At 27.9% G+C, this 20,440-nt stretch overlaps 6 protein-coding genes and 1 pseudogene across 8 annotated transcripts in view; 3 read left to right on the forward strand and 4 right to left on the reverse strand.

The window, feature by feature from the left end:
* The window catches only part of LOC122714781 (facilitated trehalose transporter Tret1-like), a 7,775-nt gene extending 3,407 nt beyond the window's left edge, over nucleotides 1-4,368 (reverse strand). Inside the window, exon 1 of one of the 2 annotated variants that reach the window (XM_043936444.1) lies at nucleotides 4,220-4,368. The gene's annotated coding sequence lies outside the window, so the exon portion shown is untranslated. The remainder of the gene's footprint in view (nucleotides 1-4,219) is intronic. The other variant, XM_043936452.1, reaches the window with a different exon arrangement.
* Nucleotides 1,018-3,247, forward strand: LOC122714790 (globin). Of its 2 annotated transcripts, none has more exons than XM_043936467.1 (4): nucleotides 1,018-1,142; nucleotides 1,499-1,824; nucleotides 2,469-2,694; nucleotides 3,019-3,247. In XM_043936467.1, exons 2-4 carry the CDS (start codon nucleotides 1,667-1,669, stop codon nucleotides 3,148-3,150), a joined length of 516 nt encoding a protein of 171 aa, XP_043792402.1. In that variant the 5' UTR covers nucleotides 1,018-1,142; nucleotides 1,499-1,666; the 3' UTR covers nucleotides 3,151-3,247. The 2 variants fall into 2 exon arrangements, with proteins under 2 accessions (XP_043792402.1, XP_043792411.1); XM_043936476.1 differs by having other exon boundaries at nucleotides 1,032-1,108.
* Nucleotides 4,369-4,536: 168 nt separating the features above from the next.
* LOC122714805 lies at nucleotides 4,537-7,801 on the forward strand (annotated as a pseudogene).
* Nucleotides 7,718-9,559, reverse strand: LOC122714826. Its single transcript, XM_043936522.1, has 3 exons — nucleotides 9,086-9,559; nucleotides 8,569-8,803; nucleotides 7,718-8,111 (listed from the first exon to the last, which is right to left on the reverse strand). The coding sequence occupies exons 1-3, from the start codon at nucleotides 9,294-9,296 to the stop codon at nucleotides 7,718-7,720; spliced, it is 840 nt and encodes a 279-aa protein (XP_043792457.1). The 5' UTR covers nucleotides 9,297-9,559.
* Nucleotides 9,560-9,618: 59 nt separating this feature from the next.
* On the reverse strand, nucleotides 9,619-12,414 carry LOC122714817. Its single transcript, XM_043936512.1, has 8 exons — nucleotides 12,173-12,414; nucleotides 11,885-12,101; nucleotides 11,667-11,760; nucleotides 10,872-11,097; nucleotides 10,613-10,738; nucleotides 10,316-10,389; nucleotides 10,104-10,245; nucleotides 9,619-9,982 (listed from the first exon to the last, which is right to left on the reverse strand). The coding sequence occupies exons 2-8, from the start codon at nucleotides 11,954-11,956 to the stop codon at nucleotides 9,748-9,750; spliced, it is 969 nt and encodes a 322-aa protein (XP_043792447.1). The 5' UTR covers nucleotides 11,957-12,101; nucleotides 12,173-12,414; the 3' UTR covers nucleotides 9,619-9,747.
* A 9-nt stretch (nucleotides 12,415-12,423) lies between these two features.
* Nucleotides 12,424-15,524, forward strand: LOC122714811 (DNA ligase 1-like). The gene is made up of 6 exons (XM_043936499.1): nucleotides 12,424-12,679; nucleotides 13,130-13,403; nucleotides 13,647-13,956; nucleotides 14,717-15,022; nucleotides 15,181-15,284; nucleotides 15,357-15,524. The coding sequence occupies exons 1-6, from the start codon at nucleotides 12,626-12,628 to the stop codon at nucleotides 15,494-15,496; spliced, it is 1,188 nt and encodes a 395-aa protein (XP_043792434.1). The 5' UTR covers nucleotides 12,424-12,625; the 3' UTR covers nucleotides 15,497-15,524.
* A 1,257-nt stretch (nucleotides 15,525-16,781) lies between these two features.
* Nucleotides 16,782-19,642, reverse strand: LOC122712909 (leucine-rich repeat and IQ domain-containing protein 4-like). Its single transcript, XM_043932927.1, has 5 exons — nucleotides 19,598-19,642; nucleotides 17,966-19,308; nucleotides 17,634-17,806; nucleotides 17,428-17,507; nucleotides 16,782-17,096 (listed from the first exon to the last, which is right to left on the reverse strand). Exons 2-5 carry the CDS (start codon nucleotides 19,304-19,306, stop codon nucleotides 16,915-16,917), a joined length of 1,776 nt encoding a protein of 591 aa, XP_043788862.1. The 5' UTR covers nucleotides 19,307-19,308; nucleotides 19,598-19,642; the 3' UTR covers nucleotides 16,782-16,914.
* Between the last annotated feature and the right edge of the window lie 798 nt (nucleotides 19,643-20,440).

Below are 20,440 nucleotides of genomic sequence, written 5' to 3' on the forward strand. Positions count from 1 at the left end.
AAAAAAAAAAAAAAAAAGAAAAACATTTCGTCGTGATATTATTATTCCACACGAGAAGAATGATCATAGTAGTAATCAAAGTAATAAGATATAAGATGTGTCTTTGAGCAAAGTACTTCGATAAATACTTCGCAATGCATCGAAAACTGATTTCAATCATCAATTAAAAAAAAAAAAAAAAAAAAAAANAAAAAGAAAAAAAGAAGATATACATTCGAGAGCTACGATAAATTAATAATATTTCAACAATTTACGCGACAATTTATCACGCAATCACGACACCTATATTTTAACAATCTAACAGATAATTTTCTCCAGATTAATTCTTTTTTTTTTACCCGCGTCTCACAGCTCTTATCTCACGGATGACGATCCTCAATTTTATCAATTGATGTTTTATACAATTGATCGTAAAAAAAAGAAAAAAAAAAAAAAAAAAAAAAAAAAAGAAAAGACAAAAAAAATCCTTTCGATCCCCTCCCCCCTCCCCCTGCCTCTTCTCTTTGAAGAAAAGAATGGAAAGAGAATCGAAACGGGGAAGGGGATGGTTGCGTTGTAACGAATTGGCGATAGCGCATCGATGCATCCGCGCAAGGATGATCGATTAAAACTAACGAGGCTGCCATATCGAGATAACTCGATACGAATTAATTAACCGGATGTCACCCGGGTGGATCGTAAAGCAATTTGGGGAGTTAAAACGAGAGAGAGTGAGCTTGGCCATTCGTCGCTTGGTCCTCTCTTCTCCCCTCCCCTTTTTTAGGTCCAACGATCGAACGATCGAAATTCGATTCGGAACCGAAAAGAAGGAAAGAGAAAATGTATATATGTATATATATATATATACGAGAGTTCAGTGACCAAACCAGGCGTTAACCAAGTCGAATAATCGGTTAACCGATTTAACCGGTTGGCCGCTGATCGTGTAAAGAGAGGCTTTAATAATTTTAATCATTTAACCGCGTGGCCATTAGCCGGTGGCGGAGGCGTGTTGGCGGAGGGGGTGGATTTAAAATAGCATTAGATAGGCAGTGGCCGTCAGTCGGGCACGAAGAACGAGTAGTCGGCGTCCAACCGTGTCAGCGATTGAGCGAATTGAAAAACGACAGTACGTGGCACGTGACATATCATACAGAATTACGGTAAATTGTGGTGGCTCGCTGTATCCCGACCGTGTTTGATAACCGGCGATCATGACGTCTCACCGAATCTCTCGAATTTATTATTAAATAAAATCCGCCATTCGTTCTATCTTCTTCTTTTTCTCCTCCTCTTTCTCTTCTTCTTCTTCTTCTTCTTCTCTTCCTTCCTTCCTTCCTTCCTTCCTTCCTTCTTTCTTTCTTTCTTTCTTCTTCCCCCCCCCCTTTTTTTTATCCTTCGTACGTCTCTCGTCAATCCTCTCCAAAAGATAAAGTGTCACGTGTGTATTGTATGGTATAATATCATCAGACAAGCATTATTCGTATGCTTTTTTTTTTTTTTGCCTTCGATTTCGTAGGAGGGGAGGAGGAGGAGGAGGAGGAGGAGAAGGAGACTCACTTCCTCGCCTGTTCCCGACTCGAAAGGACTCCCTCTTTTTTTTTTTTTTTTCCCCCTTTCCTTTTCTTTCTTTCTTTTCTTTTGCCCAACGCGCTTCGCAACGACGATACCCAACAGACGAGGAGCGATGGGAACGTTTCTACGTTTCCTCGGGATTTCGTCATCGGACGATAACAGGATCGATCAGGCGACAGGGTTGACCGAGAGGCAGAAGAAATTGGTGCAGAACACGTGGGCAGTTGTCAGGAAGGACGAGGTGGCTTCCGGGATCGCCGTGATGACCGCGTAAGTTTTGCTTTTAAGAGCGGGATGCGTGTGTGCGTGCGTGCGCGCGTGCGTACGTGTGTGTGCGCGTGAGTGTATGTGCGTGTATGCGCGTGCGTGTGTGTGTGTATGTACTCCTTTTATTATTAATATTATTGTAATTCGTAAAATCGATTTTTGTAATTCGTATCGTGATCGTATCGTAATAAAGGGAAATCGCTCGAATGGAAATTTTCTCGAGCTCCAATTATTGTAAACGTTTATTTATCTTTATTATTATATTTCTTTTATTTTCTTTTTTTTTTTTTTTTTGTCTCCTTAATCTCGAGAAACATGTTGTCTCTCGAGAACATGAAGTTGCATTATCAATAACCTTGGTCGTTGACGATGATGTAAAAAATTGATAATGTGAAAAAATAAGAAAGATAAAATTATTCTTCATCGTTGCAATTTCATGTTATTTCTTTTTCTCTTTTATTCCCGTTATCTTCAATATCGATACGATTTTTTTCTCAATTCACCCTTTAATCACGTCTTATCCGTTCTTGAAATTTCGACCGAAATTTCCTATCTCCCGAACATATTTTTTTTTTTTTTTTTTCTCCCCCTTTTCCCTCCTGACGATCGATTTATCCCAACGTTGTTCAACGAATGACGAATTTCAGATTCTTTAAAAAATATCCGGAATATCAGCGATACTTTACCGCTTTCATGGACACTCCCTTGAACGAATTGCCGGCTAATAAACGGTTTCAAGCTCATTGTGCCAGCGTAATTACGGCCTTAAATAATGTTATCGATTTCTTGCACGACCCAGGATTAATGGAGGCTAGCCTAATCGGTTTGGTAGAGAGACATAAAAAACGCGGCCAAACGAAGGAAGAATTCCAGGTACGAGAGTGAAAATTAGAAAAAATATATATATATATAAACATGAAACAGAAAAGAGATTGCTTTTGACTTTTATCACGGAACGAAGAATTAAAAGATCGAACACCTTTCTCCTTTCGATAACGATTTCTCCCTATCTCAAATATTCGTCGAATATTTTTTTATTTATCAAGACGATCTTTTTTCTTTTTTATAAATTTGAAAATTTATTTCGCTTTGAAAGAGCAAACTCGACATAACAAATATTTATATATATAAAACGACAGAAAGAGAGAAGGACGATTTCTTTTTTTGACAACTCTCTGTTTTTCCCCCAATTTCTAGAACTTGAAGGAAGTGATGTTGGAAGTTCTTGGCCAAGCGTTGGGGAAACAATACACGCCGGAAGTAGCCGAGGCGTGGAACAAAACTTTGGACATGATGTTCGCGAAAATATATCAAGTTTTCGCTTCTTGAAGAACGAGACGAGTTTACATCCGTTATTATTTTTTTTTCCTCTCCCTCTAATTTGATCTGTTAAAAATTGTATATAATAAATAATCGCGTTATCTTACTTGCACGATTACGAAATTAAAAGAGAAGTTGAAAGAAACGAGAAGAGAAGAATATTTCAAAAGTTTGAAATATTCGCGTATATGGAAATATTTATTTTATTTTTAAAATGATTTTTTTGCACAATATATATATATGTATGTATATACGAATATTTTACGTAATTTTGTGTACCTTGCGTTGTGTATCGCGCAACAAATTGATATATTTTAATTAAAGAAATACGAAACTGATGAATTTATTTAAATTGACTTGAATTTAAAAAAACTAATTTCTTTTATCTTTCGCTTAAATTTTCGTTGTCGTTTCTTTTTTTTTTATCAGCTTCCAAATAAAGCATCTTTGTAATACAATACGATCGTATTTTTCATCGATTCACGGTGTTCCTTGACTTTTTTGAAATTCAAACTGTATAATTTGCAAGATGAGAAATTGATTGTGGAATATTTTTTTGTTTGTTGGATCCATATAAATATCGGTACGATACGAAGAAAGGATCGATCGATCGATCGAATTTAGACGAGCGATATCGAGAATAAACCGAAAGTAACAAAGAACGAAGCAGATGCGAAATAGACGGTGGATATGAAATACTTACGCGATAGCAAATGTGACATATTTTTTCTGTATCAGTGTTGAGTTCCGAAAGTTCAACTGTCATCACTCAAAATTCTATTAGAACACTATTCATATGCGAGGTGATCTGCTATTAGAAGACGAAAGCGAAATGTTAGAAATGTTGTGCACAAGTTTCAAGTCGTCGAGCCAGTATACACGAGAATCGAGAATCGTTTTCAACTTGGAAATGCGGTGGAACGAAAACAAACGAGAATTAGAAACGATATCTACGCGAAACGTGGAAATTGTTTCGATATAGCTTTCGATAAATTAAACACGAATTCGAGGATCGTTGAAAAAAGTTGGGGGGGAAAAAAAAAAAAAAAAAAAAAAGATAAAAGGATAAATTACTTACCCTGTATATACGATTATGTCACAATTTTTCTCTTCTAGATAATTGTTCCACCACTGCAAATATTTGTTACGATTCGATCATTTTTTTCTTCAGTTTCTCTTTCGTTCAAAAATTACTGATCGGGTAATATTTACTCACAAGAAATGAAGTTGTCATCACGATTCCAGCCGATTTCTATCAAGATTTATACCCGTTGTCTATAATATATAGATTGATCATAATCGACAATAAAATTATCTTCCTTTTTGTTTAGATAATATTGTTTAGTTGTATGTTTTGTCTATCATCATTACCGGTATTACATTTTTTTTTTTCTCTCTTTACTTTTTATATTAATAATCTAGCATTATCTATTAGATATAATACATAGATATATATAATTTTAAATTCTTATCTCTCGAATGAAATCACCTTGGGCGGATAAAAAAAATTTTCATTTGTTAAATTTTCCATTGATTTATTATCTATATCGATCTTTTCAATAAAATTTCAATAAAATTTCACTCGATGTACTTCTTCCTTATTTATTCTTTCATTTATTATTTAATTATTTTAGGGATATCTTTGAAGATATTGAGGGATTGAGTAAGTAAACTTTAACGAACGATATAAAGTAAAATGGCATTTACGAACAAGTAGAAGAGATTAAGAGATATTGTTAATTTCCGATCATAGATATTTTTATACCATGATGAATTATATGCAAGATAAAAAAAAAAAATCACGTTCCACGAATATTTACATATTTATTACGACATGCATGCATCTTATAAAGACAATATTCCTTTGGTCCAAAGGAACGGTCGTTTCGAGTTATAGCTTCGAAAGCAGTTTCTTTGATTATGGATAAAAACAAATGTATTATTTATTCTTAATATTTTCATTAAATTACGTAACGTGACAAGTGAGAGAGATATGAGAAACACGAAGTAATACTGGTAGTTTATTTTTTTAATTAACAATAATCTTCTAAGTGCATCTTGTGTTGTATAATTTAAATATACGCAATACTTATATATATATATATATATATATATATATATATGTGTATAGAGAGAGAGAGTAAATATGGCCTCTATGATAAACTAATTGCGTTACAATAATATTGAAGCTACAATAAATTCTTAGCTATAAAGTAACAACGATTTTATACAGAATATCTGAAGGAAGATACGCGACAATTGTTAAAATGAGTTCTATATTCAACAAATTTCTTATTTTTTCGATTATCCGAAAGACGACAATTGTATCGATTCGAAAGTTGATTTAACCAGAGGAGATTTGTGAGAGAGACGTGGGACGTATTGCGCGTGCATTCGATAGACACTGGTTTCGCTATTATGATAAGGTAAGTCGATGAATTGTATGTTGTTTCATTTTATATTTATTATATATATATATATATAAAAAAGATTACGCAATATTCAATTTAGAAAATGAATTAATTTAAAACGAATATTATAGAAAATAAGTTCCATAAGTTTTTTTCCTCGAAATAAAATTTTTGAAATAATATTTCTTATATTTTAAAAATTATATTTCAATATTTTATTTCAGAAAATATCCCCAATATCAAAAAGTGTTTCCCATTTTTAAGGATATACCGATGAGTTATCGTCTAATAAAAGGTTTCAAGTCTCATTGTCGAAATATCGTGAGCGGCTGTATCGATGCTTTGGACGATGTTGACATAATGGAAGCGATATTGCATACCATTGGAGAGAGACACGGCCGACGAGGTCAGGATAGGCAACAGTTTATTGTAAGTTCGTGCGATTTATTACTGCCGCATTCGCTCGTTCTTTTCGCTTATAATATTTTTAATTGGAAATGTTAATTGATAACATTAATCTTTATTGCATTATAATAATCGTAACGTAATATAATTGAGTTAAGAATTATACTTATAAGGAAAGGAAATTGGATTTTATTTGGAGATAAATAATTAAAAGTTAATTAAAAAAAAAAAATTGAATTTTAAAGATGATTAAGCGGTTATCACAATTGGGATTATTTTAGTAAATTGTAATTGTACGATGAAAGGAAGAGAATGATTTTATACGTAAATAATCATAATATTCGTTCGTAATATGATCTTTTTTCTCTAATTTATTAATTTTGAGGTTTTTAATAAATAAAATAGATTCTTGAATTGTGCGTACTTTAATCCTATTTCCAAATATGCTTCATTTATTTTAATGATATTTTATTGATATTTATCAGATATGGAAGTTCGATTAAATAAATTGCACAAGTTGATAGTTATCTATGTGTTTTAACAAAGATGAATCTTTGGAATCTTCATCCTTGAGTAGTATTTAATCATTATGACGTACGTATATCGCTTATTCTATATAAGTAATAATTAATCACGAATTATTACATATCAGCACAATGATCAATTATTAGAACTATTAGTAAAAATAATAAATTCTTTATTAAAATAAAGTTCTCAGATTCTCAGAGAAAAGGAAAAAAAAAATTGTAAAAAATTTAAAAATATCCCACGTATAAATTCATGCTACTCAGTTTTTTTACTAAACTGTTAACTTAAAAAAAATCCATCGAAACTGAAACCGAGAGAAAGATTGAAACGACACATGATGAAACAAGGTCAAGACTTGTATCCGGAAGTTTTCAACGTAAGTTGACAATAGCCTTCCGGATTCGAGGAAGGTCATTTTTTTCTTGATAATAATAACTTTAAGTTTGATTTTATCGACGAGCGAAATAGAATAGAACAATAAGTAGTTTTATAAGTGCAAATTGTAATTTGATATTGATTGCTTATTCAATATCGACTATTAAATATATAGAACAATGAGTAGTTTTATAAGTGCAAATTGTAATTTGATATTGATTGCTTATTCAATATCGACCATTATATTAGTATAGAATTTATATACTTTTCTATTAATTAATAAAATCTAAATTCGTATATAATTATAATATATTTATATAATTTCTTAACTTCTATCTAAAGATAATATAATACACGATATTTCGATATCTTAATTAATTATAAAATGTAGTGCATAGTATAGTTATTGTTCGAGATTTAATAAATCTTATAATCTATAATAATAAGATCAGTGACTATGATTTCGAGATGAAAAATAATGATAACATTTTAACATCGAGAATTATTTTTCAAAATAAATATTATAAGATAACGATTGCGTTAGTAAATTTTACAGATTTTTTTTCTTAACATTTAACAAATTCATTTAAAATGATTAATGTATATGAGAAGCTTTTTTTCAACATTTTATTCATATAACGTTATATGCTCACAATTATTCTCTTTCATGCTTGTTATATATTATTTTTATCTTATATTTTAGGATATGAAAGAAGTGATAATGGATATAATGAAGGACACGTTGAAATCGAAATTTACCATCGAAGTGGAATACTGCTTGGGATAAAACGATTGATATCTGTTTTTAAAAATATTCGAGACTCTGCTTCCTGAGATTGCAAACTCAAAACATTCTTTTATACATCCGTGTCCGAATCGCTTTCGAGATATATATAATCAGTAGTTCCGCTAGTACTGCTTTCAGTGTATTTCTTCTTTGTTTTTCTTTTATTTTGTTTTACATTCTCGTTTTCCTGTTGCTTTACTTTTCTACGATTTATAAAATTTTTTAATTTTTCGATAACAAAATTTGCGCTTATTTTAATAATATAAAAAAAAATAATGAAAATAAAAATATAATAATAATCGTACTTGTATTTGATTTTATGTCTGATTCTTTGTATAACTGTGGCACATATAAGAGTTAACAAAGTTCCTAATAATGCTAATAAAATAGCTATGAGAATAACGTCGATTTGTAACCAAGGATCTTCTTTCTCGCGTTTACGTGGTTCAAGAGTTACAGGATGACTGTAAAGTATATTAAAATATTTAATTTAATATATTTAACTTTTTATCAAAACTATATTATTTATCATATTTTTAGAAATGTAATATTTCAATGTTTCTCGATCTTTTTAAGACATCAATTCTTTTTCTAATATAATAAAAACTTATTCTGTCTTCACAATTGCATAAAAATATATTTGATGAGAAAAGATATTTGTTATCTGAACGATTGTTATTCGAAAAATTCTCATCAAGATTATCGGATGATTTTAATACTTAGGATGCGTGTGAGTATTCAAGCGTTCGGGCAGATTCGAGTGAAATCGGACAAGTTCGGGTGTCTCGGGTTGAGATGCAAGTTTCAAATGTCCTAAATATCCGTTTAAGCCCGACTTCTTCCGAATCTGCCCGAAGCATCAAGTATTTGCACACTCCTAACCAATATATTTGGATTTCATTTCGATTCCATTGTGCTTACGGTAATTCCGTTTCCTGTTTTCCGAGTTCTTCGAACGTCGTTATCATCGCCCTCTGAAGATCTTTCCCTAATTGTTTAAAAGTGGATTTTCCTAACCAATCTGCCAGATCATCTCGACTTAATTGTCGAAGTCTGTGAGTCAAAATTTCATGAGTGGTGCCTTTACCCTCGGCTGGAGCACTGTTCCAATGCACGAGATGTCGAATGCAAGGGATGTTTTCATCCACATTACGTTCTTGAAAAAACAAACGAAAATGAATAGATAGGTGGGTTAAAGTGCATAAATTTTGCAATATAAATAATAGAATAGTCACGATATAATCTATTTATTAATTATGATATTTATTGAAATCAAGATTTTTGATTGTTGATATTTCTATGAATGTAGGCTTGTTTACACACTTGAAAAGGATTTACTTCAGTTTCTGATGGATTCTATGAATACATTATATTTTTTCCAACAAGTAGAAGAGATAATAATCGTTAATGTATTCTATTCAATCATTAGTCGATTTACCAGCACCTGCCAGATCTCTCGGTAGCTCGTAAGTGGTGTAATGAAGTGCGGCTATCAATCGTCGACACTCGAAGTGATTAAGACGAGCGGCTAAATATTCCAATTCATTTAAATTAACATCGATTGTGGCAAGGACATCGTATCGCAATAGAATAACAATGAAGCTTAAACGTGTGGGCCATTCGTGCCCATTTTTCGATAATCCTTTCATCGCGAAATTAACGAAATAACCTTCTTTTCTCTTCGTTTCGCGAGAAATTAGTTCTCGCGAATTTCATAGAGGACGCAATTAATGTGTGTGACAAATTTCACGAGATTTTTAAAACAGATTCACAATTTAAAAAAACTCGATCAATCGTGTGATTTAAGTCTCGATAATTATTGAAATTATGTTAGTTTATGTAGAAGAATCATTCATTGATTCGTTAAGTATTTCTAAAAGATAGAATTGTATTACAAAAATGATTAAATAAATTAAACAAATTAAACATTTTCATGACTTTGTAATATTAATTTCCTTATTTTTATAACATTATACAGATGTACTTCGATAATTCAGTATATTTAATATAAAATAAAATTACAGGTGTGAACATTTGAGAGCTTTATACAATTCGTGTGTTGAATTTAATATATTCAACACATTTTTTTAATTACACGCTTTATCTATGCGGTCTTTTCGCTGCTCTCTTTCGTTTCTTCTTGAAACATCTTTGACAACCTGGTGATTTCGTTGTCTCTTCCACTTCTTTCGCAGGCGTCACGGGAACTGCAGCGTTTTGTGTGGCAGTGGTCACCATTTCGTACGATGGCGCCCTTTTCCTTTTCCTTCGTGGCTTTCGAAGAAAGTAACTTCTAGATATATCTGCTCCCTCTTCTTCGATCATGATCAATTTACTAGCCAAATTATTATAATTATTATTATTATTATTATTATTATTATTATTATTATTATTATATTATTCATTGAATTTACTATTACAATAAATATTTTCAAATTAACCACACTCATAATTACCCTTTTTTCTTCTTCCCTCGTAATCGATCAAACAGATGCCCGAATTTTTTCTTTATAAACAAAGTGCAACAACACGTAACTAATATAATTGAAATAACAATGAGCGTTGCAGTTTGCACCGACAATGTGAAAGTAGTAAACCCTGCAAATGGTAAGAATATTTATTTATCACGATCAAGAGGAAATTGTTATAGCCGAGAAAAATTTATTACTGATTTTCTCGATCTGTTTCGGGAGCTTAGGTTTTGGTGGTGTTGTATTTGGTGGTTGATATTCATCATAGTCTCTGGAGAATCATAAAATTGTTATAGAATGAGGAAAACATTACGAAACTTACGTCTATTTATTCTAGATGTCGCAAATAGTATTTCTAGGAACATATGTGTTGTGTTTTCTCTAGTTTTATTTGAGTCACATTTATATTTGGCAAAAATCTCTGAAATAGCTCAAGTGCATAGTGGATGAAAAAACATTTCTTCTTATAAAGAGTTTAGTATTTTTATACATACGGATTATCATGAGGATTGTCATGAGGATTGTCATGAGGATTGTCATGAGGATTGTCATGAGGATTGTTATGAGGATTGTCATTAAAATTTGGCGGACAGTCTGAAGTTGGGAACAGCTTGTAATATCTATATTGTAACAAAAGTTTTATCGATTATTTTCCAACAAATATTAAACGTCAAAGATTTTTTAAATATCAAAGTTCCTCGAGTTCTCTCGAGGAAGTAGAATTTATTCATTATCAAATTATCAATATCTTACCCAATAGGTTGAACTTGACGAACCACCTTTGGAACATTCGTAGTTTTCATACTGAATTCTGCGAGGCACGCGACCAAATCTCTTCTTCCGATTCGTTTAAGATGATCGTTCAAAATCGGATACGTGTTCCTCGTAACTGTTCTCAATTGGCATATCCATTTCACGAGTCTTCGAAAACAGCTTTGATCTCGGGCTAATTTTTGTATTTGCGTTTCCGATAAAGGAGCTGTCGTAATAATTCGTAATAATGTATCTTATTCTTCGAATTATTTTTTATCGAATTATTATTATTTTATATAAAAAAGAATTTGTTCATTGTTTATCGAGCGTATATCGCTTCTCGATGTGATAATTAGAATTTTATTATATTGGACATCGATATTATCTTTGACATGACAATTGTATTTTTATCGTATCGAAAGTGTATCATCTTGGAAATGAATCACGATGGTAACTAACACTATATAGTTGTGTTACACGTATATTTATCTTGTCATTTTAGAGTAGTATCAGTTTTAATTTAATCATATTTAGAATCCAATAGTAGATATAAATAAAACGATAATTTAATTGTAAGTCATGTATGAAGTATTGATATTTAATAAATGTTAATATCGATACGTTGCTAGAAACATTTGTCGAATAATAATATGGCCCATTTAAAAAGATATCATTGAATCATTTTTGTTAAATTTATGAGAAATGATTTTAAATATTTCACGTATATATGATTCTGCATGGAAAATATTTTTTCAAAATTCTAAATAGGGAGAACAATAACGTTTGTTCACTTACAATTAGAACCTAAGGATACAAGTTTGACACACTCTTCAGGCTTCAAGTTTGACGCTAACAGCTGGAGTTCTGGTACATCAACCTCGGTAATGATCTTCACATAAATAAAAGATGGTACATAATAATTTTTTTTTTTACAATTATTTAAGTTACTTATTTAAAATATTTTTGAGCGAGATTCTTATCTTGCCTGATCAATTTCATGAAATGAAGTATACCTGGAGGAAAGAAGGGATAAGGTAAAGTAAAAAAAGAATCAGTGCAATTTCTAATGCGTTTCTTAAGTTCATCGAGGTTTCCAAGGAATTAATACAATTCAATTACATTTTTTAATGATTCTTAATACTAGTTTTCTTAAATTAATGCATTATATTCTTCGAGTAAAGTAACACTGATTGTCTGATTTTTATATTCAAATCAAATCTGCTAAATATCCTGTAATAAATACAATCGATCGGTTAACGAAAAGTGGCAGAAATATAGTAAGTAAATGAGGAAATTCAAACCTTAAAAACGAAACTTCGTTTGGTACAACATATTTCAACATAACCTATAACCTGATATTTGCTTAAAAAAAAAGTGACATAGAATAATCTTCAGTTCCTTAACTATACTACACGAGAAACGACACAGACGAAACAGAATATTTTAAAATATTTTCAATCGAGCAACTCCATCCATCAATTTTATATTTCAAACTAATCCGTTTTGCAATATTATGTGTACAACGTGAACATAGTTTAATTCACATTATACATGCAATTAAAAATGATTTGTCAAATTGATCAGGTTTTGAAATGATTCATTAAAATATTTATAACCGAGGAAAAATATAGTCGCTTGAGTAATCGATAGCATTAAAACGACTGTCGATTATGGATATGTCAAAAATGTATTTTCTCGTCTGACAACAAAATGTAATTCACCGATTTATACGAATTTTACATGCCCATTTTAGAATGAAATTTGTATGCTCAATTTACATTTTATTTGTGATTTTTGCCGAAAACAAGGTGAGCCTTTACAAGAGAATCTATGATTGTTTAATCGTTTAATTTTACAAGATTTAATAAAAATTATTATCATATCACATGGCGTAACACGTTGACGATACACTGTGATAAGACAGTGTGAAGATAATCAAATGATTTTTTAACTGCACAATATCATGTTTGGCGCCCTTTGAGTTTTGAATCATACGCCTCTTTAAGAAATTTTTTAGAATTTATTATATTTATTCTTTAACTTTAATTTCTATTATCTTTACAATTCTAACTTTTGCAATATTAGTTATCATTTCATATAAAATTTTTGTAATTCAATTTCAAGAAAGAAGAATAAATATTATTAGAAAAATATCAATTTGAAATATTTTATATGATTGTTTTTTAAAAAGATGTTATATTGCAAAAATTACATGATATCATATATTTGAATTAATTTCATTTGAATTAATGTTTAAGGAAAAATTTTTCGTACAATGTATCGCCAATATAAAAGAAAACGAACTCGTATATCTGTCGAACTTGTTAAACCCTGTAGAATGTTTGCAACTTGTACAAGCTATATACGAAGTAACTCCGATGAAAACGGAACGTAGGGTGAGAAAGTATGAAACTTTAATGAATAAAGATTACACTGGAATGTCGACATTGTCGAAAGAATGTCTTCTTAATCTTGAAGAATGGAGCCAAGATTTTCCAAGTAAAATAATTAGAATCAAAAATGTAGAGATAGGTGAACATATCTGTTGATATATTATTTATTTTCTATTATTATTAATCATATACTATTATACTATCTTCAATAATTAGTTCATCCTATTTTTTTTTTTTACATTAAAAATCGAATTCTTCATGAAAAATAATTTCTNATTATTATTAATCATATATTATTATACTATCTTCAATAATTAGTTCATCCTATTTTTTTTTTTTACATTAAAAATCGAATTCTTCATGAAAAATAATTTCTTCGTAGCAAATGCGAGACCAAGTGGAAGGATAACGATGGAAATGATATTAAGATGGTTAGGACGACCAGATTTGGCAAAGTACATGAGAGAAAATCGCAGTATTGACTACTTCGATACAGAGAATTTAGCAGATACGTTAGAATTTCCAGGACACAGAGTGTCGAAAAGGCATATCCCGGAAAAGGATAAAAATGCACAAGCTCATAAAAAAAAAAAGAAGAAAAAGAAAAAGAAGAAGAGAAAGCAGAAAAATTCTAACGCACAAAATAAAAAAGTTGGAAAAGCAGTTGCAGCAACGGGAGCACATGCTAAAGTGTAACAATTTTTCAATCTTGCCATGTTTTTTTTTTTTTTCTTTTTTTTAGAATCATATTAATCACATATCAAATGAATGATTGTGTAAACAAGTAGTGATTTTTTGTTAATACTCAAGTCTATGTAAATTAATATGATTATTATATATAGTAAAGTAATTTTTTTGAATAATGAAATAATTTTAAATAAATTTTATTTAAACTAGTCATATTTATTTATTTCAGTAACAAGAATCATCGTGAGTTAAAAAAGAAAGATGATCGTCATTCAAGACAGCCTAATAATAATAATAATAATAATAATAATAATAATAATAATAATAATAATAATAATAATAATTACATCGCACACACATCGATGTACTGTTCAATTTTACTTATTCTATTCTTTATTACCATTTGCCTTGTCGCTGCCTACTACTTTTACAAACGAAATAGTACGAAGGCACGTGGTACGCGATTCAAGTAATTATCGTAGAGAAACTAAGCATAATTTGCAAATTTTTTTTGATAACATATCTTTTTTTTTTCTTTTTTTCATCATCAAATTAATAATTTCACGATGCTATTGCAATTTTGATTTTTTTATCAAATTATTGAAAATTTGATTGATGAATTTTGTACAAATTTACAAAATTTATAATCCATGATATCAAATTGATTTCAAATATATCACGATTTATTCTTAATTTTTTATTTTCAGTCATATTGCATATTTCTATTAATATTTTATCTGAATTATTTATATGTCTCGAATTTAGGCATATGCGGCGACCCAAAGAGGACAAAGATACCTTCACCGATTATTTGGAATGGAAGGACGAAATTATTTGTTCGTGTACAGACATGGAGGACTATTGCACGGGAGAATGTTCATGCAAAGAAAATGATTATAAACATCACGTGATAGATCGTCGAAGTAGTAGCAGTGACGATTCTATCAAAGAATTGAATTTTGTGGTGCGTAAACCGAAGAAGAAAGAAAAGAAAAGAAAACGATTTACCTTTTTCCAAAGCTCTTCTCAAAATAAGAAGAAGGAAAAGGAACAGGAATATCGGGATAGGAAGTGCGTAAAAAGGAGGAATCTTGGTACGATAGAATTTAAAAATAAGCAGGATGCATCACTTATATTCGTTTTATGCTAAATAATTTTATTTCAAATAACGTGATGCATCTTGTTGTAGAGTTATTAATAATATAATGGATTTTTTTTTCCGAATCAAGGAAAATTTTGGAAAATATGATGATGAAGAAACATGAAAAACTATTACCAATGCTTCCAAACGATGTATGTTGTAAATGTTGTAAATGTACTGTGTATATTAGAGGTATGATTATGACGAGATTTGATTATCTTTAAATTCGTGTATTCGTTTTATGCTTAACTTATATGTATATAGATAAAATATTACGTGAAAAGAAAGCGAAAGAAAAGAAAGCAAGGAAAAAGAAGGAAAAAGAAGAAAAGAGAAGGAAAAGGGAAAAATTGCGAAAAGCAGAACGTGCAAATAATGTATGTTTCAGAGAGACGTGTAAATAAACTATTGCTTGATTTGCTAATTGCTTAATTGGTTTTATTATTATTTAAAATATTTGAAAGATTTAGAAAGGAGAAAATAATAAAATAATTATTAGATAAATATAAAAAATATCAATATAATATCAAATAAACTATCAAATAACAATTAAAAAAGAGAACACATAATATGATCGTAACTATATGTGATATAATAATAATTAATAAGCTTTTTAATTCGACGATATCGTTCATAACTTTCGATTCTCGATTATAGATACATGCGCATTTTTGAAAAATAATTTTTTCTTTCGTTCATTAACAAAAATTTGTTATATTATAAAATTTATTTATTTTTAATTGTAAAAAGATCTGTTATAAAATTGAAATATTTACATATAACTTATTAGATATATAATAACGAAAATCATGATTGTAAATATCATGTTACAATTTTGATATTAAAATTATTTACAATAAAAATGAATGTTTATTAATATTAATCTGTATATTGCATATGGATAATAATATATCTGTGGAATGTATTCCTTATCACAGTTGAAAATATTAAGTTGAAGTTGAAATTACAGATTATTTATAAAAATATGCTTTAATATAAGTATGCTTAATTTAATAGGTATGTAAAATGAATAATTATTTAAATAACTTTACAAGAATTGATTATTTTTCACATTAATTTTACAAAAAAAAAATTATTTATATATTTCTACTTATTCATATATTAGTCAAAATAAAATATCACAATGTATAGAAACATTAATAAAATGAAAAATAATATTGTTGTATGATATTTTTTGAAATAATTTATATAAATTAGTAATTCTTTCTATCATTTTTTAATCACATATCATAAAATCAGGTAATAAATTTGGATAAAGAATAAAGATTATTATTTTAAATAAATTGACTTCGTCTAAATTATTTGAGTTATTATTTGAGTATTATTAAATTTTTAGTTTTTTGATGTCATCAAAAGTTATTAATTTATATTTAATCATTTTATTTACTTATATAAAAATATAATTTTTTAATTATATATAAATATGTATTCTTTATAATAGAGATCTGATTAGCAATCGTTTTTGTATTCAATAATTTAACTCAATTAAATTTAAGTCATGAAAAAAAATATATAAAAAAAAATATAGTCATAAATAAAATCAATTATTCAATTTTTTTCCAATAATAAACTATGAAAATAAAAGTAATAAATCATAATTATCAAATCACTTTTTACTATAATGCACATATTATATGAAGCTATATTGTTATCTTATATGTTATCTTATGTTAAACGTATTCGGTTTAACTAGACAATATTCTTTTAAAATTGTTTAATATATTAACTGTAATAATAAAAAATCATTGAACTATACTTTATACAACTGTCAAATCAAATGCAACTTCAATTTCAATCTTCTTTAAGGATCTTCGAATTGACCTTCCTCGTAGTTAGATAGCCAAACTAAAGTCCCGTTTTGTAACATCTTTAAAACTCGCGTCATAATTCGATCCTCATGGAAATCCGCAGGACGATATATTTGTTCAAATGGTTGATAAAATGTGAATGGCGGAAATGTTCGCTTTTTTGGTTCTTTATTTTCTAAAACAAAAACATAACTATTTTGTCTAACCTTTAATATCTATGACATTTATTTTAATAACTATAGTTTAATAAATATATTTATTAAAACTATTATGCATATTTTTATATTTATATATTTTTAAATTTATTATGTTTAAATTATTAAAAGAAATACTAATTATTTTTCAATTGTTCGTGCTACGAACGAATTTATGAATAAGAATGCCATATAGAAGGAATTATGAATATTTATAAGTATATTGAATGTTATAAAGAGATGATTATTTTCAGTCAATTAATTAAATTCTGATTTACTAATTAATATTAAATTTATGTATCTTTATTTTACCGTGAGGATCAAATTCATCAGCCGAATCTTCCGAGCTATCCCAATGTTCATCAAATATTTCGTTATGAGATCCTTCTGGTCTAAAATAATTTTATTTTATTTAAAAGTAAAATTAATTTAATAATATATTGGAAAATTTAACGTAATTTAATTCTTTGCTGAAACTTTTGTTTTCTTGATTTTTAAAATTTTTAATACCAACTTACAATACGCATAAAAGACGTTCGTCAAATGAAGAGCTTGATGATGAAAAACTTTTTTCACTTCCAGTTAATGATTTCACTTTTGATCCACAAGGAGATTCATAGCCAAATATAGGATCCAACCAGTAATGTCTCAAAGTATCTCTCATATCTTTATAATTAGGACACCTAGTGTACTATTGATTTGATCCATTAATATAGAACATCCATAATAATTTTTTAAAAATAAGCAATGTCAATTGTCGTATTACATAAAAAATTTAACAAGATGATCTTAAATGAAATTTGGCTTGTTTTTAATCATGAAACCATATCTTTTGTACTTATGTCCTTACCCATAAACATTCAGTTGAAAAGTAATTTTGTTCAAAATCTAATCCTTTCAGATTTGGTAAATTAAATATTATTTCTGGTACTATTTCAAATTCATTATTATATAGATCTATATATTTCAAGTTGTGCAATAATTTTATACTTTCAGGTAATTCATTTAAATAATTATGACGTAATTTTAATTCTTCTAACAATGTCAATTGTCCAATATTTTCAGGAAGATTTGTCAAGTGATTATTATTTATTATCAATCTACTCAAATTTTTTAAAGAACAAATTTCTTCTGGCAAGAAAAAGATATTATTGTAACCTAAATTTAGTTCAGATAGATTGGTAAATTTGTTTATTATTTCAGGTATGCTTGAAAGTCCTGTATTACATATGTCAATTATTTTGAGACTAGATAAAATTTTCTTTGTATTAATAGGCATAGTTGTAAAAAAATTTTGATAACATACTTTTCCATTTCCAATTATTAGTTCTTCAAGATTTGTCATTCCAATAATTATGGTTTCAATATCTTCAGTGCTAAGATTGCATTGTTTCATCAATAATTTTTTAACATAGGATATAGATGATTTCTTTGGCAAATTTAATGTTTGAAATCTCGTTTCATTCAGTGATACAATTTCAAGTTTCTTATATCTGGAATTCAATATCCATTTTGGAAATGAAAGACAGACATTATTTTTTTCTGCATAAAATGTAGTTAAATTAGTACTCAGAGGATAAAAATCCAATTTTGAATTTATGTTACATGAAAATTCAAGAATTTGCAAATTTTTCATTCCTTTGCTTATACAATTTGGAATCCATTTAAATTTATTGTCATTAAGATAAAGAACTTCTAATTTATTTAATCTTGCACATGAATCTGGAAGATTTGTTAAATGATTTGTATTTAAAGATAAAACCTCTAAATTTAATAAATTTCCTAAATTATTGGGAAGTTGATTCAACTTATTCTGAGAAACATATAATTTTTTCAATTGATGTAATTCACAAATTACATCTGATAAGAAAGATAAACAATTATTATTTAAATTTAAATATTGCAATTCTTTTAGCATGTTTAAAGAATTAGGTATATTATAAAGTTGACTATTGCATAAATTAAGATCAATAAGCTTTAAAACTGGTTTAGTAACAAAATATTCTATGTGAGATTGTTTTTCTAATAAAAATAAATTTTCAATGATTTCTTTTTTTGTCATATTTATAATTTCTTTATCAGTTTCTTGTATCAATAATATATTTAAATCATTTTCACACATTATATTATGTGCTGTTGCACTTAATAATGTGTTATTTGATAAACTTCTTGAGTTCTGTTCCTTTGTCATATCTAAAAAATAATTTAAAATAATATACTTTATTTACATTTAATTTGCATTTATGAAATATATATAAAATATAGTATCTATACTAAGATTTTATATATCTGGAAATTGTGTTTTGGTATTTTTCTATTTTCCAAATGAATTTGCAATAAATATATATAAAAAACCATTTTTATTCGATATAAATATAACCTAATAAAAAATTATTGTAATTCCTCATTATTTCTTATATATAAAAGTCCAAAATTTTATACTTTATATTTATTATTTTCAAAATAGTTTATCAATGTTTACCTTTATTAAAATTAAAATTTACTATAAAAAAAAATACTATATGCAAAAAAGTATTAGATTAAAAATTATATAAAAGTGACATCATCTAATAGTAAACATATTGTATATTATATATCTATTACATAATAATTCTACCATAGATTACCTAGATAGGGAATAAATTTCTCATACAATATTTTTTTTTATTATCGGAAATAGGAAATTATATAATATGATTATTTTACATGTTACATTATCAATTCAGAATATAATATATTAGAAAATATACATAATTAATAAAATTGTTACAAATTAAATTTACAAATCAAATTAATTGCATTCAAAACAACGTGAATATACGATTATTATATTAATATTATATTAACATATTATTTTTTACTTATATTTATTCTTTATACAATACTGTATATAATTCTTCATATTTATTCTTTATATTTTTTAAAAAATAATACTTATAACACTAATTTACTTTTTATTTATATTATTTTCTTTATGAAATTTACGATATGATTTAAGATAGTTGCAATATGATATTACGATGAAACATTTGGAAAAAAAGGAACATTTTTTTTCGGAAAATAAAAAAAGATGCTCTTTTTCTATTTAAAGTAGAAATTATTAAAATATTTTTTTTGACTTTTCTTAATGGAATATTCTAACAAAATGGCTGATAAGATGTTATCATATTTTTTTAAGAAAAAGAGCGTTATTTTTAGAATATTGCAAATGAAATTAGTTTATAGAGAAGAAGAACAAATACAAAAGTATAGAATAGAACAAAAAAACAGAATAGTATAAAAATTAAGGAATTATAAGCACCATTTTCAGAGTACCGTAAATAAA

The sequence above is a fragment of the Apis laboriosa genome, unplaced genomic scaffold (assembly GCF_014066325.1).
Source record: "Apis laboriosa isolate Shangri-la unplaced genomic scaffold, ASM1406632v1 scaffold112_cov148, whole genome shotgun sequence".
Taxonomy (NCBI): Eukaryota; Metazoa; Arthropoda; class Insecta; order Hymenoptera; family Apidae; genus Apis; species Apis laboriosa.